The following is a 17,417-nucleotide window of genomic DNA, read 5'->3' on the forward strand; positions in this document are numbered from 1 at the left end:
GTAGGAGTCAACAGGCAAACACCAGTGGAACACCTCAAGGGAATTAAGGGGGGTTCCTTTAAGAAGGTGACAGGTCTGACAGTCCACGTGAAGTGCCTCTACACCAGTGCATGCAACATGGGCAACAAACAGGATGAGTTGAAAGTCATCACACTGCTAGAGAGCTACATCCTGGTTGTCAGAGGGCTGGAGCAACTCTTATGTGGGGAAAGGCTGAGAGAGTAGGGATTGTTCAGGCTGGAGAAGAAAAGGCTCTGGTGAGACTCCAGAGTGACCTTTCAGTACTTAAATGGGGCCTGTAAGAAAGATGAGGACAATCTTTTTAGCAGGATCTACTGGAACAGGACAAGGGCGAATGGTTTTTAATGTAATAATGATCCTCTTCCTTAGATCTAGATCCGAGGAGGACATTTTTGATAATGAGAGTAGTGAAATACTGGCACAGGTTACCCAGAGAGGTAGTAGAGGTCACATCCCTGGAAACATTTAGGCTCAGGTCGGAAGGGGCTCTGAGCAACCTGATCTAGTTGACTTCAGGGAGTTGGACAAGTTGACTTTAAAGGTTTTTCCAACCCCAAACATTCTATGATTCTATGAAAAATGAGAGATACAGTGGCAGATATTGCACTGCTTTTCATGTTACCTTGCCACCAATCCCAACTTGCTATTAATCACAGGATGTTAGGGTTTGGAAGGGACCTCTAGAGATCTTCCAGTCCAACCCCCCTACCAGAGCACAGGTCACACAGCAATGCATCCAGACAGGGCTGGAAAGGCACCAGAGAAGGAGACTCAACAACCTCTCCATTCAGCCTGTGCCAGTGCTCTGGGACCCTTACAGGCAAGTTCTTTCTCATGTTGAGGTGGAACTTCATGTGCTGCAATTTCCACCCCTTGTCCCATTCCAAGGCATAAGTGAGCAGAGGCTGTCCCTGACCCTTTATTCCTGACTCCCAGCCCTCAGCTATTTACAGACATTGCTCAGATCCCCTCTCAACCTTCTCCTCTGCAGCCCCAGGGCTCTCAGACCTTCCCTCCTCAGGCAGTGCTGCAGTCCCTTCAGCATTCTTGTAGCCCCTCCCTTGGACTCTCTGCAATAGATCCCTGTCCCTCTTGATGAACTGGGGAGCCCAGAACTGGATGCCATATTCCTGGTGGGGCCTCACTAGGGCAGAATAGGGAGGGAGGAGAACCTCCCTTGATCTGCTGGACACACTCTTCTGAATGCACTCCTAGGATCCCATTGGCCTTCTTGTCCGCCAGGATACGTTGACGTCCCATGCAGAACCAGTTGTCCACCAGCACTCCTAGGTCCTTCTCCACAGAGTTGCTCTCCAGATCACCTCCCAGCCTATACTGCTGCAGTTTATTGTTCCCTTCCAGGTGCAGAACTCTGCACTTACCCTTGTCGAACCTCATTAGGCTCCTCCTTGTCCAGCTTTCATTCTGTCCAAATCTCACCATATGGTATGAATTCAAACTAATTTAGGCAAGGCTGTGAAGGATATGAGCAACAAATGCTTTTTTGTTATGTATCAGAAAGAATCGTGTTTCTGTAAGCTTTAAATTAGAAATAATAGAGTAATTAATAATAAATAATAAAGCTGTAAACTTTACATAATTTTTCAATAAGGAAATAATTTCTTCTTTTCCAGAATGACACAACCTATAGTGCCAACAGTCAGGTAAGTGTCTTTTTTCTTCTGTAATATTTAAATTCTCATGATTAATGACAGTGTTAGTAACTGAATACTTCTACCTTAGACCTGTGGACCTTTATTTAGAGTGTATAACTGCTTTATGATACCCTTCCAAATGTGAATTAAAGTATGAGGTATTTGATGCTGTATTCCTGTGTACTCTCTCCTTTCTAGTTGTCCTCAAGGCTGATTCACAGCAATACTTATAAGAATATATACTAACACAGGGAGGCTTTAGCAGCAGCACTTTAACTGGATACTAATAGAGAACTAACCTTCTGTGTAGGTGAGGCATGTGGCCATCTCAAGATTCTTCCACTTAATCTAATTTAAACTGGTGTACGTACTAGCATTGCCAAGTGACATTTATCTGCTGGTAATACTCTCTCTGACAAGCTCTTCCATCTTACTTAAAAGCAGTCTGTGATTAACATGGTTACATAGTGACCAAGCACAGCTGTGAGAATCACAGAATGTTAGAGGTTGGAAGAGACCTCCAGAGATCATTGCGTCCAAATCCCCTGCCAAGACAGGATCCCTCAGGGTAGTTCACACGGGAATGCATCTAGGTGGGTTTTGAAATTCTCCAGAGAAGACTCCACAACCTCTCTGTAAAGAAGTTTCTCCTCATGTGAAACCTTCTGTGTTCCAGTTTGTATCCATTGCTCCTTGTCTTGTTGCTGCAGACCACCAAAAAGAGCTTGGCCCTCTCCACTGGACACCCACCCCTCAGATATTGATCCCACATTGATCAGATCCCCTGGCAGCCTTCTCTTCTCCAGACTAAACAGTCTCAAGCTCTCTCCACAGGGGAGATGCTCAAGTTCCCCAGCCAGCCTCCTGACTCTCCTCTGGACTCTTTCCAGCAGGTCCCTGTCTCTCCTGAACTGGGGAGCCCAAAGTTGGACTCAGTATTCCAGGTGTGGTCTCACCAGGGCAGAGTAGAGAGGGAGAAGAACCTCCCTAGGCCTGCTGGACATACTTTTCTTGATGCGCTCCAGAAGGACATTTTTCTGTACTTCTTGCTGCTTTTCCCATCCATTCCAACCTTTTTTAAAATCATCTCTTGGCTGCCACCCAAAGTCTTCAACTACTTGCATTTTCTTCTTGTGTCAGCCATAGATTTTACTGTTCATTATTTTCCTATAGTTTCCTCTTTTGTATTTTACTACTGCACCAAACTATGTATGCAGGGAAGTAAGGAAGCCTTGTGGAAACATCTTTTGGTTTTGCTTGTATTTAACTTGAATTCATTGAATTAGTTTTAATTAGGTTCTGCAAAAATATCCTGCATCAGCAAGCCCTGTTTAAGAGCTTCATCATTTCCTCCTTTGTTCACAAGAGATGCTGTTATTCCCTTGGTTATTCCTACCCATTGTACATTGCTGGACTTCACTGTAAAAGAAGTCTGCTTCCAAATATTTTCACAAAGAGTAGGGAATGTTAAAAAATCCCAACCCAACCTAAAACTTCCTTATACATGGTGATGTTCTAACCATACCGATTGAGCTGAGGGAGAATCTGCTATGCACAAATGACTAATGGAGTGAAAAGGTGAAAACAGACAAAAGAATACTCTTTTAAAGACTTTGCTTTAAGGGCTCCAGTGATAGCTCTGGACATATTCCTTTCTGAGCTATGCCAGCTGGAAAAGGTTGGGTAGATTCTTGCTGGAAGTGTTTTGCCTGGATATCTACATCTATAAAGTGATAACTGCTTTCTGGCTGCTTTACAGAGTTCTGGTTGTGCAAAGAAGAAAGTTCTTGTTGCCCGAGTAAGTACCTTTTTTTTTTTTTTCTGCTTGTAGCATTTTTACCCTAACTAGACCTAGTTTGTCCCAGTTATGCCAAATCTTTCCTTAATTGTGTTTGTCCTAATTAATATTCTTCTATCTATGGAAGACAACAATAAACTAGTTTGGCTACTTACTCTTTGGGTGAATTTTCTTTAAAGGGAATATATATATGAAAACAAAAGACATAAAAATCCTCCTATGAGGTACAGGGCAGCTCAGCATATTGTGGAGGAGATCCAGAGATGTGTATTGCATAGCTTTAAGTCAGATTCAGCAGCAGCCTGTAGAAATATACAAGAGAGATATGGATGTGGTGGAAGGTGTCCAGAGAAGGGCCACAAAGATGATCAGAGGGCTGGAGCTTCTCTGCTATGAGGAAAGACTGATGGAGTTGGGGCTGTTCAGTCTGGAGAGGAGAAGGTTCCGAGGTGACCTTATTGTGGCCTTTTGGTATCTTAAGGGAGCCTACAAGAAAGCTGGGGAGGGAGTTTTTAGGCTGTAGGTAGTGATAGGACTAGGGGGGATTGAATAAAGCTAGAGAAGGGTAGATTAAGAAGTTCTTCACTGTGAGGGTGGTGAGACCCTGGAATGTGTTGCCCAAGAAGGTGGTTGAAGCCTCATCCCAGGAGGTGTTTAAGGCCAGGCTGGATGTGGCTCTGGGCAACCTGATCTAGTGTGAGGTGTCCCTGCCCATGGCAGGGAGGTTGGGACTGGATGATCCTTGTGGTCCCTTCCAACCCTGACTGATTCTATGAAATGATGTGCCAATAACCTTTTATGATAAGGCATCTCTACTCCAAGAATGCATTAAAGAGTCTGGAGCTGTTATAAGTAAATAGTACAGGGGGAAAAAATGAAAGAAGGGAGGTGGGAGGGTGGCCTGTCACTGATGTAAGTGTTTTCATTTGCTACTCTGAAATATCTTTGTTCTTTACAGGATACGTCCCATGTTTTGAGCAGAAGAGACTATGATACACAGGTAAACAACTCCTCTGACTTTGAATTACTGCTGGTGTTACAGCTTATTGGTGTATTAGCTGCAAAAAGGAGAGTAAGGATCTAGTTTCCACACCAGAGAATTGTGCTTAGGATTAGGTAATTCTTTCCCAGTAAAACTGTTTAATGTATTGTCCTTAATATTAATAAATTCCTGTTTCTTTCTTCACAGAATGAATCTTCTACTTCAAACAGCAGCCACACTAACCTCCAGGTAATAATGTAGTGTCTACTGCATGGTCTCCTTGCAGGGAGCTTTCTGATAGCTGATACTTGACTTCTGAAAATTGGGTTACACTAACGTCCCTGTGCTCAAGGATGCTGCTTTGATTTGGCAGCAGTTTCCCTGTAATGTTATAATTCTGGATAATTGTAAACAGTGATAAAGGGCCCAGAATGTACTGTTTCCTCTGTTCCTTCACTCTTCTGAGCAGGCAAGCATTGCAGGTATTTCCTTGCATAACATCATTGTAAAAGTAGTTGGCAAAACACAAAGTGTTTTGGGGTCTTTCTTCAGAAGCAGTCCTGCTCTATCTAGTGATCGTAATGGCCACATGTACAACTCGGTTTCATTTCCAGTTTGGTAACAAGGTTCATCTTAGTGACTGTGTATTTCTGATACAAAAGCAGGTCCAACTTTCACGTTCTGTAGACCTATGTGCTGGTGCAGCAGTGCATACATTGTAGAATTAAGTGATATTTAATTGATCCAGAGTGGTGCCCAATTCTTTTTCTTATTGGTACTGGTACCCTTCAGCTCCCCAGAGACCTGGAATCCTGCTATGCCCAGCATTATGTCATAGAATCATAGAATTGTCAGGGCTGGAAGGAACCTCAGGGTTCATCCAGTTCAAACCCCCCTGCCATGGACAGGGACACCTCAGATTGCTCAGAGGTACATCCACCCTGGCCTTAAAAACATCCAGGGATGAGACTTTCACCACCTCCCTGGGCAACCTGTGCCAGTGTCTCATCGCCGTCATGGTGAGGAACCTCTTTCTGATGTCTGATCTTGATCTACCCAATGGATCCATTCCCCATAGTCCTATCACTGCCCAACACCCTAAAACATCCCTCAGCAGCTTTCTTGTAGGCTCCCTCAAGAAGGCTGCAATGAGGTCTCCTCAGAGCCTTCTCCTGTCCAGACTGAACAACTACAATTCTCTCAGCCTGTCTCCATAAGAGAGGAGCTCCAGCCCTCTGATCATCCTCATGGCCCTTTTCTGGACACATTCCAGCACATCCATATCTTTCTTCTCAATGTAACACAGGTCTCAGAGAGGTTGAAGTCTAATTCAACAGTACTGTCAGACTTCTGAGCTCTAGAGAGTAGCAGTTTTCTTAATTAGTTTTCCTGATACCCATTCCCTGGGTACTGTATCCAGTACCCTAATTAATTTTCATCCAAATTTACATTTGGACAATGACTCAGGCAGAGAGTCATTTGTTGATGCAGGGAAGCAACACAAAGTGTTTATCACCATACTTTGGCTACATTTTATATATGTTAAATTGTGACAAAGTGCTTCTATGAAAAATAATTGGTTTCTTCACAGGGCGGATCATTTATTGCAACTGGTGGTGGATCAAGTAGTCAGGTCAGGATCTTGCCTTTTCTTGGTTGTTGGTTTTTTTTTTAATCTCTTCTTTTTTTAAAAATATCTTCCTGGGAATTTAACTAATTTCAGAAGTCGGATTTTAAGTCCAGTGGTTTTGCCTGAGGGTTGAATGATGTAATGAATCAAATTGCAAACCCTGTTCAGATAAAGTTAATCTGAAATGGCTTTCTGAAATCACTTAATACTGTTTTGGTTTCACAAGTGGGTTTACTGGTGAGAGCACAATGGCAGTTCTCTGTACTCCTGACTACCCACACAATTACCTCTTGATGAGGTATCTGTCCTTGAGACATAGCACTGAGAGACATGGCATCGGTCTAACTTCCAAATCAAAGCATACTGAGCAATGCTGTTCCCTCAAATTTCTTTCAGGTAGAGGAAAGTCAGAGCTGCTCTATAGCCCTGAAGTATTTCTTCCTGTAACCACAGTTTTACATCTGAAACAAGATCTTATTTTAAACTTCCACAATGCATTAATTGTTTCTGTTGTTTGTTTTCTTTCAATTGTTAGGGGGGATGCATTTGTCCTGATGGAAGCAGTGGCAGGATCCAGGTATTCTTTCTTCTGTGCTGTCCCTTTCATCTATATAATGGAACCCTAGTATATAAGTGTGTAACTTTAAACATTATTGATAACTTCCCCAGTATGGATAGAACTGCATGCAATTATATGGGAGAATGAGTCAAGCTTTACTTTAATTGTGCACTTAAACCTCTGGCCTCTAACTTTGTGTAACTGTGCTTGGTAATCTAGACATTGCCAGCTGACTGTTACCTGCTAGTTACTCATTAGTTTGAAAGCCCAAAGTCAATGTTCCATGCAGCAACCACAGAACTGAATTACATCCGGCTTAGGTTCCTTGTCCTTCCCACTGGTATAATAAAATAGAGTGACTGAAATGACAAAATCTGATAAAGTGAAAGACATTGTCTAATAATAATCTCTTAAATCAATGCTTAAACTATTCCTTGCCATGAAGAGAATCATTGCAATTTTATGGTCAATGAATCACAATACACAATATAAACATTTTTGTTAGGCAATGTCTTCATGCCAGGAAAAAGCCCAAGGAATGCTCTTACATGGGTACTACAGCACAGCTTTGCCAGGCTTATGGCTTCACCTGACTCTGCCAAGTGAACTTGAATTTTAGAGTCATCTATCTTCTACCTTAAAACTTTTTTTTAAAGCCTATTTGAATGCTGTAATATATTTCACTGTGAGGGTGACAGAACACTGGAACAGGCTGCCAAGGGACTCATGGACTTTCCTTCTCTGGAGATATTCAAGACTTCCCTGGTTGTGTTCCTGTGTGACCTGCTCTAGGTGATCCTGCTCTGGCAGGGGTGTTGGGCTGGATAAAACTTTGAGATCCCTTTCAGCCCCTAAAGTTCTGCAATTCTGTGATTTTATTTTTTAGTTTCATGAAGAATCATCTTATAGATCATTATTTCTATAACAAAAAGCATGCTGTTTAAGTAAACTAATTGTATAAAGAAATTGCTGCTTTCTGAACTTAACTGTCATTAAACTTAACATATAGGAACAGTAATTTTGATCAGGTAAAATACAGAATCACAGAATTGTCAGAGTTGGAAGGGTCCTCAAGGATCATCCAGTTCCAACCCCACTGCCATGGGCAGGGACAACTCACACTAGATCAGGTTGCTCAGAGCCATGTCCAGCCTGGCCTTAAAAACCTCCATACCTGATCATATAATTGAGGCTGAGCAACAATCACAACCTACATGTTTTAAAATATATAGCCTAGGCTATTGAATAACTAATAGTGCAACTTCATCAAGGAGAAACTGTATTTGTCCTGTGATTTAATGCTATGTAAGAAAATCCATTTACAAGGAAAGAAGTGGACATCTTTATGCAGGTTTTCGTTCTTACAGGGCCTTTTTCTTTGCATGCTTAAGTTGGTGCAAAAAGAAGCTTTAATTTTTAATGGCAAGGCACCACAGCTTGGCCATGGGGAGGACAGTGCATTTAGCTATAGAATCATAGAATTGTCAAGGCTGGAAGGGATCTTCAGAATTATCCATCTCAACCCCCCGGCCATGAGCAGGGACACCTCACACTAGATCAGGTTGCCCAGAGCCCCATCCAACCTGGCCTTAAAAACACCCAGGGGTGGGGTTTCTACCACCTCCTTGGGTAACCTGTAGCAATTAAACAAAAATTTTCAACAAAAACATAATAAGATATCTAAATTGGACATTAGAAAACTGATTCTCAGTGCAGGTGCTTCCACTTTGATCCAGAAGAGACTTGCACTTCAGTTTGTGGTAATATCAGCTGACAGGATTAATTTATGCTAAAATATAATCACAGAGAATCAGAGAAATATCCAAGTTGGCAAAGCCCCTCAGGATCACCAAGTCCAACCTATAACCCTACTTTACAAGGTTCACCTTAAACCATAACCCTAAGGACCACATCCAAACGATCCTTAAACACATCCAGGATTGGTGACTCAGCCACCTCCTTGGTAGCAATAATCTTAATCTTTGTCTTCACCCAACAGTAAAGTTCAGCAATGCTTGCAAAGGAATACACTGAATTGAAAACTGGAGTTATTTTCATTTGCTGTCTAGGGTCAGTCCTTTACACATAGCAGTAGCAGTGCCTGAGATCAGCATACAAGCACATTGGCCATGATAGGCAAGTTCATTCTTCTGAGCAAAACAAAGCATAAATAAACCAGCATTGACAAATCTTACATAAAAGAGACATCTACTTCCTTGAAGATTCTTAAGCTTAGGAGAAAAAAAAATATGCAGTTAAAAGCCTTTTTTTTTTCTGAACTTGCAAACTGATTTACGTGAAGGTCTCTTCAAACTTAGAGAAGATTTATAAATTAGGAGTCAAAGCTATGCCTATTAAAACCATTTTGTGGATCTCTAAATTCCTCACACTGCAATTATTTCACTTTTTCTCTTAGCTTCATCTAGACATAAGCTCAGAATCCAAATAGTTTCTAAGGAAGTAATCTAATCATAGAATAATACTTTGTCTCTTTTGTATTGAAAGGGGATGTGATGGTAATAATAGATGTTATGTACTGGTTAAGAATCTTCTTCTGTAAGTGTTGAGCTGAAAAATCTGCACTGTTAAACCATATTTATATGTGGAGTTTAAGTATTCTGGGGACTTAAAAATATGATCAGGGTCATGGTATTTTGTAACAATAAAAATGTAGAGTCTCCCAGGAATGACACAGGATTTTGAGACTAGAAAAAGGAAAAAGGTCCTATAACCTCAACAGAAAAATGCTTGCTAAAAGTTTCCTTACCTCTAACAAAACAAACAATGTTCTTTTTAAAATGATATAAACAATATTCTTTTTGAAACCTGTAATTTGCAAGAATATAAATCCAGAAATGGACACACTAAAACCAAGTGTGCAAGAAAAACAGCTAGTCTCTGTTTTCATTTCAGGGAGCCCCAGGTTCTGCATACAGCACATATTCTGGTAACCAGGTAAACATGCAGATAAAATGCCCTATTCAGTGGCTCCACCTCGACCCTTCCCTGAAGGAATAGCCAAATATAAACTAGTAAACCATTCTGTCTTCTGCACAGGGAGGGCCATTCTTCTATCCCGGAGGAGCCTATGGACAGGTAGTTGTTCTTCCTCCCCTACCAGGGTAACACAAACTCCAATCGTGCACAGACTCCCTGTCTGCACAGGAACATTCTAAAAACCTTCCCTGAGAGAATATTTCAACTACAAACAAGTAAATGTTTCTCTTTTCTGTACAGGGAGGGTCTTTCTATCCTGGCGGATCTTATGGACAGGTGAATGATCTTCCTTGTTTGTGTAGATGAGACAGACCTCTTGTTACCTCCATGCTTGTGTTCCACATACAGTGGCTCATTTGAAACAGTTTGTAACTTGCAATGTGAATCTGTCAGAGGAACAGACTAAATAGTGTTTATAACTTCCATGGAGTAATCTCTCATCAACATAAGAAAAGCAGGGATGAAAGGTCACTGTTCTCTAACAGTACTGGCCTACAGTGAGGGTCAGGTACATTGTTATTGACACCATCCTCTCTGGAAGAGACAGCCAGTCTGTGTTCTCGTTTCAGGGAGCCCCAGATTCTTCACACAGCACATATTCTGGCAACCAGGTAAACATGCAAATAAAATGCCTTATTCAAAAGCCCAACCTAAAGCCTTCCCTGAAGGAACAGCCAAATCTAATCCAGTAACCTATTCTGTCTTCTGCACAGGGAGGGCCTTACTTCTATCCAGGAGGATACCATGGACAGGTAGTTGTTCTTCCTCCTTTAACCAGGATAGCATAACTCTCGTCATCCTAGTTGCTAGACTCCCAATGTGTGGATGGTAGAACATGCTATAGTCATAGATCTGACAAATGTCTCTTAGAGCAGAAAACTTAAATTACACCTGGTGTAGCTTAGTTACTTTGACAGGGAGGAGTGCAGAAGAGTATTTGCAGTGCCCTTGCAGAACTCACAGTTCAGCAGGCTAAGGAATTTACTGCCAGAAGGCTTCTTCTACATTAACAATATTAGTCTGTGTCTTTATTTTGGCACACAAAAGTTAGCAGAGTATTAGGAGAAAGGGTGTAAAAACAGAACTGAATACAATGATACTCAAGCACTCCTTTGCAAGGCAACAGCTGACCCATGCTTTCCTTTCAGGAGGGCCCAGATTCTTCCCACAGCTCTTACTCCGGTAACCAGGTAAATATTCTGGTCACTGTCACTGCACAGGAGCAGTCCCAGAGGTCTCACTTAAGAGTATGTTTCAGATAGAAACCAGTAAATGTTTCTCTTTTCTGTACAGGGAGGGTCTTTCTATCCTGGTGGATCTTATGGACAGGTAAATGTTCTCCCTCCTTTATACAGTTAAGACAGACCTCTGTTATCTTCATGCCTGTGCTCCACATATAATGGCTGTTTTGAAATATAACACCAAAGAATCAACTCTTTCAATCAGCTGAATCAACAGTTTGTAACTTGCAATGTGAATCTGTCAGAGGAACAGACTAAATAGTGTTTATAACTTCCATGGAGTAATCTCTCATCAACATAAGAAAAGCAGGGATGAAAGGTCACTGTTCTCTAACAGTACTGGCCTACAGTGAGGGTCAGGTACATTGTTATTGACACCATCCTCTCTGGAAGAGACAGCCAGTCTGTGTTCTCATTTCAGGGAGCCCCAGATTCTTCACACAGCACATATTCTGGCAACCAGGTAAACATGCAAATAAAATGCCCTATTCAGAAGCCCAACCTAAAGCCTTCCCTGAAGGAACAGCCAAATCTAATCCAGTAACCCATTCTGTCTTCTGCACAGGGAGGGCCTTACTTCTATCCTGGAGGAGCCTATGGACAGGTAGTTGTTCTTCCTCCTTTTGTCCAGGGTAACACAGACTCTAATCATCCTAGTTCCTAGACTCCTGATACTATGGGTGTTAATTCCATGTTCCACCTAAAGCCTTCCCTGAAGGAACAGCCAAATCTAATCCAGTAACCTATTCTGTCTTCTAAACAGGGAGGGCCTTACTTCTATCCAGGAGGATACCATGGACAGGTAGTTGTTCTTCCTCCTCTAACCAGGATAGCATAACTCTCATCATGCTAGTTCCTAGACTCCCAATATGTGGATGGTAGAACATGCTGTAGTCATAGATCTGACAAATGTCTCTTAGAGCAGAAAACTTAAATTACACCTGGTGTAACTTAGTTACTTTGACAGGGAGGAGTGCAGAAGAGTATTTGCAGTGCCCTTGCAGAACTCACAGTTCAGCAGGCTAAGGAATTTACTGCCAGAAGGCTTCTTCTACATTAACAATATTAGTCTGTGTCTTTATTTTGACACACAAAAGTTAGCAGAGTATTGGGAGAAAGGGTGTAAAAACAGAACTGAATACAATGATACTCAAGCACTCCTTTGCAAGGCAACAGCTGACCCATGCTTTCCTTTCAGGAGGGCCCAGATTCTTCCCACAGCTCTTACTCCGGTAACCAGGTAAATATTCTGGTCACTGTCACTGCACAGGAGCAGTCCCAGAGGTCTCACTTAAGAGTATGTTTCAGATAGAAACCAGTAAATGTTTCTCTTTTCTGTACAGGGAGGGTCTTTCTATCCTGGTGGATCCTATGGACAGGTAAATGTTCTTGTTTGAAATGCTAGGGCAGACCTTTGCTATCTGCATTCCTGTGCCATCCTTGAAAGGAGGAAAAGTTTTTTGGGGGAAGCAAAGTAACAGACACTCCAACATTTTCTCTACAGGGAGGCTCTTCTGCCTATGACAGCAGCAGCGAATCCTATGGCCAGGTAAAGAGTCTGTTTACACAAAGGGTGCCGAGGCCCAATACTCTTGACCGCTGTATACAAATATTCTGTGTTTTACCTCTCGCTGTGTTGTAATGAAGGTGTTCTGTTAGTTTGCAGAGTTAATTTCCATATACTTTTAACTGGCAAGTGTCTTCCACATTAACTGTCAATTCTCTGCAGCCTCAGCTTTGAATTATCAACAAAGTGAAGCTCTCTGCAAAAGTGGAAATAGAACTTGAATTTACAATAAGTTAGTTCTAACAGGAGTGCAGATACTTGTGGCTCACAAGCCATTGTGATAACTGAGTAAGCAGTAATGCTTTCCAAATCTCTCTGGAAGGAGTTCCCTGCAGTAAGCATCCAAGAAAACAAAAAAATTTTGTTTACAATATGAAAATAATTCCTTTTTTCTGAACAGGGTGGATCATCCACATATGGTGGTGCTGGATCTTATGGCCAGGTAAATATTACTTGTCTCAAACATCAACACTTAAGTTTGCTCTGTTGGTTTTAATGTGCACTGGGTTCTATATTTCAAATATTTTCAAGTGGTGAACCATAGAAATGCCAATTTAACTTTTTATTATACTTTTATTGATCCCTTTACAACTATAAATGGTTCCATAGTGGAGGGAAGGTGATGGACTACACACTTTGGCCTGTGTACTGTACCACTGTGACTTTTAAATGTTTGTAGCTATTTTGTTCTTTGTGCATTAGCTCATTCCAAAGGAACATATTTTGTGTGTTTACTTATGCAAAAGCTGTTTAAGGCTGAGAGGAATTAACATACTCTATTTGAAATCTGTATTTGCTGATGTGAGATAGCATCAGGAACAGTGGCCAGCAGCACCAGGGCTGTGCTTCTGCCCTGTACTGGCACTGGGGAGGCCTCACCTCGAGCACTGTGTGCAGCTGTGGACCCTCACTGCAAGAGAGATATTGAGGTGCTGGAGTGGGGCCAGAGGAGGGCAACAAGACTGGAGAAGGGACTGGAGGGGAAGGCTGATGAGAGGCTGAGGGAGCTGGGTGTGCTCAGCCTGGAGAAGAGGAGATTCAGGGGAGACCTTGTCACTCTCTACAACTACCTGAAGGGGAAGATATAGTAAGGTGGAGGTCAGGCTCTGCTCTCAGGCAAATTTTGCCAAGATGAGAGGGCATGGACTGAAGCTGCACCAGAGGAGGTCTAGTTTGGATGTTAGGAAGCACTTTCTGATGAAAAGGGAATTAGACACTGTAATGGGCTGCCGAGGGAGGTGATGGAGTCAACATCTCTGGAGGTCTTTAAGGCAAGATTGGATATGGCACTTAGTGTTATAGTTAGGTTATAGGCTGGACTCAATGATCTCTGAGCTCTATTCCAGTCTCAATAATTCTGTGCGTGTGGGACTGTTCTAAAGGGACCATCTTACATTTTGTTTGTCACTATATTTTAACCAGGCATAAAGACTTCTGTGTTAAAAATAAAACATATAATCCAGATTGGCTTTCTCATAAAAGTTTCTCTTTTGTTGCTACTTCTAGTGCAGGATCTAGAAAGTGTTGATGATGGGATTTTTAAATGTAAGGGCTGCCCAGTTGAAGAGGGACAGGGATCCACTTAACAGTGTTCGAGGGAGGTCTACAAAAATGCTGAAGGGACTGCAGCACTGCCTGAGGAGGAAAGGCCAAGAGCCCTGGGGATGCTTAGTCTGCAGAGGAGAAGGCTGAGAGGGGATCTAATCAATGTCTGTAAATAGCTGAGGGCTGGGGGTCAGGAAGGAAAGGACAGGGACAGCCTCTGCTCACTTGTGCCCTGGTGTAGGACAAGGGGCAATGAATGCAAACTGCAGCACAGGAAGTTCCACCTCAACATGAGGAAGAACTGCTTGACTGTATGGGTCCCAGAGCACTGGCACAGGCTGCCCAGAGAAATTGTGGAGTTCCTTCACTGGAACCTTTCCAGCCCTGTCTGTGTGACCTGTGCTAGATTCTCTGGTCTTGTTCTGGCAGGAAGGTTGGACTGGAAAATCTGCAGAGGTCCCTTCATAGAATCAACCAGATGAGAAGAGATCTCCAAGCTCATCCAGTCCAACCTAGCACCCAGCCCTATCCAGTCAACTAGACCATGGCACTAAGTGCCTCATCCAGTCTTTTCTTGAACACTTCCAGGGACAGCAACTCCAACACCTCCCTGGGCACCCCCTTTCCAATAGCACTCTCTGTGAGCGATTTGCCAACCCTTAACATCCTGTAAGCCTGTGATCCTCTAGGAGATAATTTTGTATATCAACTTCATCTAATTTTTTCCTTGTAAAAATGCCTGTTTACAAGGCTTTTGTCTTTTCGGTGTGTTTTTTTCCTTCTTTTTAACTTAATTCTGCTTAAGCAAGAGGTAACATCATGATTTTCTCTTTCCTTGCACATTCCCTGGTTTAGGTAAAATAAATATTGTAAGTGGCTGGGGGTTTTTGTTTGTTTTTCTGTGTTATGTTCTCCACAAGATCATGTAAAAAACTTGGTTTTCCATTATTTTACAGGATTCACCTTCCATAGGAGGTGGTGGAGCTGATGACAATGTAAGCATTTTCTTCTCAAGTATATCAATATCAGACTTTGCTACCTTTTAAAAGTAGCTAGATGCTTACATGTACATTTTGCTGGAATGAGGTGTGGGCTTGGTCTCTTCTCCCTAGCACCAGGGGAAAGTAATGTGAGGAAATGGCTCAAAATTGTGCTAGGGCAAGTTTAGATTGGATACTGGGGTAAATGTCATTACAGAAAGAGTAGTCAGGCATTGGAATAGGTTGCTCAGGGAGGAGGGGGAGTTGCTGTCCTTGGAGATGCTTGAAGAAACTTCAGGGTGTGGTTTATTGATCATGGTGGTCTTGGGTTGAAGGCTGGACTTGATCTTAAGGTTCTCTTCTAACCAAAACAATTCTATGATTTACCTTCTCTCACCATCTTATTTTGAAAAGCTTCTTCACTATGCATTCTAATCATCTCTGTTGTTTTTGACAGCATTCTGCAATAACCCATTTGAAATTGCATATAAAAATGAAAATGTAGAGTTAAACTTTGCTACATTTGTGCTGTGGTGTGGTAAGGGCTTGGGCAATTGAAATTGCAGGGAGGAACAATTCTGACTTCTAACACTCATGCATTTTTAATTGATTCCTAGCACTAGCGCTTAGAAAGGAAGCTCTTCTCTTTTATTTCATGATCACAGAATCATAGAACTTTAGAGATTGGAAGGGATCTCCAGAGATCATCGGGTCCAACCCCTTTGCCAAGGCAAGATCCCCTAGGGTAGTTCGCACAGGGGTGCATCCAGGCAGGTTTTGAAAGCCTCCAAAGGAGGAGACTCCACAACATCTCTGGGCAGCCTGTGCCAGTGCTCTGTCACCCTCACTGTAGAGAAGGTTCTCCTCGTGTCAAGGTCAAACCTTCTGTTCCAGTTTGTAGCTGTTGCTCCTTGTCTTATTGCTGCTGACCACCAAAAAGAGATTGCCCCCTCTCCACTTGACACCCAACCCTCAGATATTTGTACACATTGATCAGATCTCCTCTCAGTCTTCTCCAGAATACTCAGCCCCAGGACTCTCAGTCTGTCTTCATAGGAGAGGTGCTCAAGTCCCCCAGTCATCCTTGTCTTACTTTCAGCAATCTGGCTGCTTTTGGACTGAGTTAATTTAACACAATAGCACTAATTTAGCTAAAGCAGCAGTTTTATCAGTATGTCAAATCTACCATTCTTGTTCATAAGGGTTCTATTTTTTCTGATTTATTTCCTTAAAATTATATTCCATAGATGTTTAACATTATGCACTCTCAGACCTGTTCCCATAAATTAAGACTTTTTAAAGTAATTGCTCTTAAAATTCAACATTTGCTTGGGATCTTTTGAGAAAACACATTTCACCCTTCATCATTATCTCATTTTATTCTTTTTCTACAATGTAACCTCCCTTATCAGTGCTGCCCAGGCTAGTTACCTCTTTACACCTCCAATTCACACTACTCTTCATTTTTCCAGTGCCAGGCATAAGATTCAAGCTCTTTCCTCCCTGTATTGCATAGGAATGGTCTGCTTGCATGTAGTGTGGTGAGACCTGCTTGCATTTCTGTTTAAGGACATGCCTTTTCTTCTGACTATGGTGTTGTTTCCTATCAATTCTGATAAAGTTGTTTATAACAGCTTCTAACTTTAATTCCTCATTTGCTTGGAGTCTTGATTGTACCTTAACTGGATTTCTACTAAGTCTGTTTTCTGATGTCCTGCTTAGTAGGTAAGTGCTCTCCACAAACGTTTTATAGATCCAGGTGTGCACTGCAGCCACAAATATAGTGTATCATTAGTTTCCATGCACTTACTGTATGAACAACTTCTTGAAGATATTCAGTGAAGCTAAAATACATTTCTACAAAGGGTACCAAGGCACTCTGAAAGAAACTATGGCATAACAACCTTGGTGTGTACTACCGTGGACTCACAAGAACCAAGACAGTTTTTTAAGTGCTGGTGTTTTCCACTGGAGCTTTCTAAGAGAAAAAATACATATACTGCGGTGTGATTTCACTCCTTTGTTATCACAGAAACATTCAGCCTGGAAACGACCCTTGGCATCACCAAGCCACACCTATAACCCTACTCTATAAGTTTCACCCTAAACCATATCCCCAAGCATCACATCCAAAAAAAATTTGAATGCATCCAGGGTTGGTGACTCCACCAACTCCCTGGGCAGCACATTCCAATGTCTGACCACTCTTGCTGGGAAAAAATTCTTCCTCATGTTCAGTCTAAAACCTGCCCTGTTACAGCTTGAGGCCATTCCTTCTTGTTCTATTGCTAATTACCTGCGAGAAGAGACCTGCACCAACCTCTCCACAGCCTCCTTTCAGGTAGCTGTAAACAGTGATGAGGTCTCCTTTCAGCCTCTTCTTTTTCACACTAACCATCCCCAGCTCCCTCAGTTGCTCTTCATAAGATTATTCTCTGGGCC

The 17,417-nt window shown here is 42.1% G+C and overlaps 1 protein-coding gene and 1 long non-coding RNA gene across 2 annotated transcripts in view; both read left to right on the forward strand.

The window, feature by feature from the left end:
* The first annotated feature begins 4,432 nt into the window (after positions 1-4,432).
* Positions 4,433-6,090, forward strand: LOC135177863 (uncharacterized). Its single transcript, XR_010303206.1, has 3 exons — positions 4,433-4,474; positions 4,664-4,705; positions 6,048-6,090. It is a non-coding gene; the product is annotated as an uncharacterized LOC135177863 (long non-coding RNA).
* Positions 6,091-6,334: 244 nt separating this feature from the next.
* The window catches only part of LOC135177798 (loricrin-like), a 37,237-nt gene continuing 26,154 nt past the window's right edge, over positions 6,335-17,417 (forward strand). Inside the window, exons 1-15 of the mRNA XM_064148256.1 lie at positions 6,335-6,384; positions 7,655-7,673; positions 9,559-9,600; positions 9,703-9,741; positions 10,356-10,394; positions 10,791-10,832; positions 10,936-10,971; positions 11,305-11,346; positions 11,449-11,487; positions 11,647-11,685; positions 12,082-12,123; positions 12,227-12,262; positions 12,388-12,432; positions 12,851-12,892; positions 14,952-14,990. Coding sequence (XP_064004326.1) covers positions 6,335-6,384; positions 7,655-7,673; positions 9,559-9,600; positions 9,703-9,741; positions 10,356-10,394; positions 10,791-10,832; positions 10,936-10,971; positions 11,305-11,346; positions 11,449-11,487; positions 11,647-11,685; positions 12,082-12,123; positions 12,227-12,262; positions 12,388-12,432; positions 12,851-12,892; positions 14,952-14,990 — 591 coding nt within the window. The remainder of the gene's footprint in view (positions 6,385-7,654; positions 7,674-9,558; positions 9,601-9,702; positions 9,742-10,355; positions 10,395-10,790; positions 10,833-10,935; positions 10,972-11,304; positions 11,347-11,448; positions 11,488-11,646; positions 11,686-12,081; positions 12,124-12,226; positions 12,263-12,387; positions 12,433-12,850; positions 12,893-14,951; positions 14,991-17,417) is intronic.

This window comes from Pogoniulus pusillus, chromosome 8 (genome assembly GCF_015220805.1).
Source record: "Pogoniulus pusillus isolate bPogPus1 chromosome 8, bPogPus1.pri, whole genome shotgun sequence".
NCBI classification, from domain to species: domain Eukaryota; kingdom Metazoa; phylum Chordata; class Aves; order Piciformes; family Lybiidae; genus Pogoniulus; species Pogoniulus pusillus.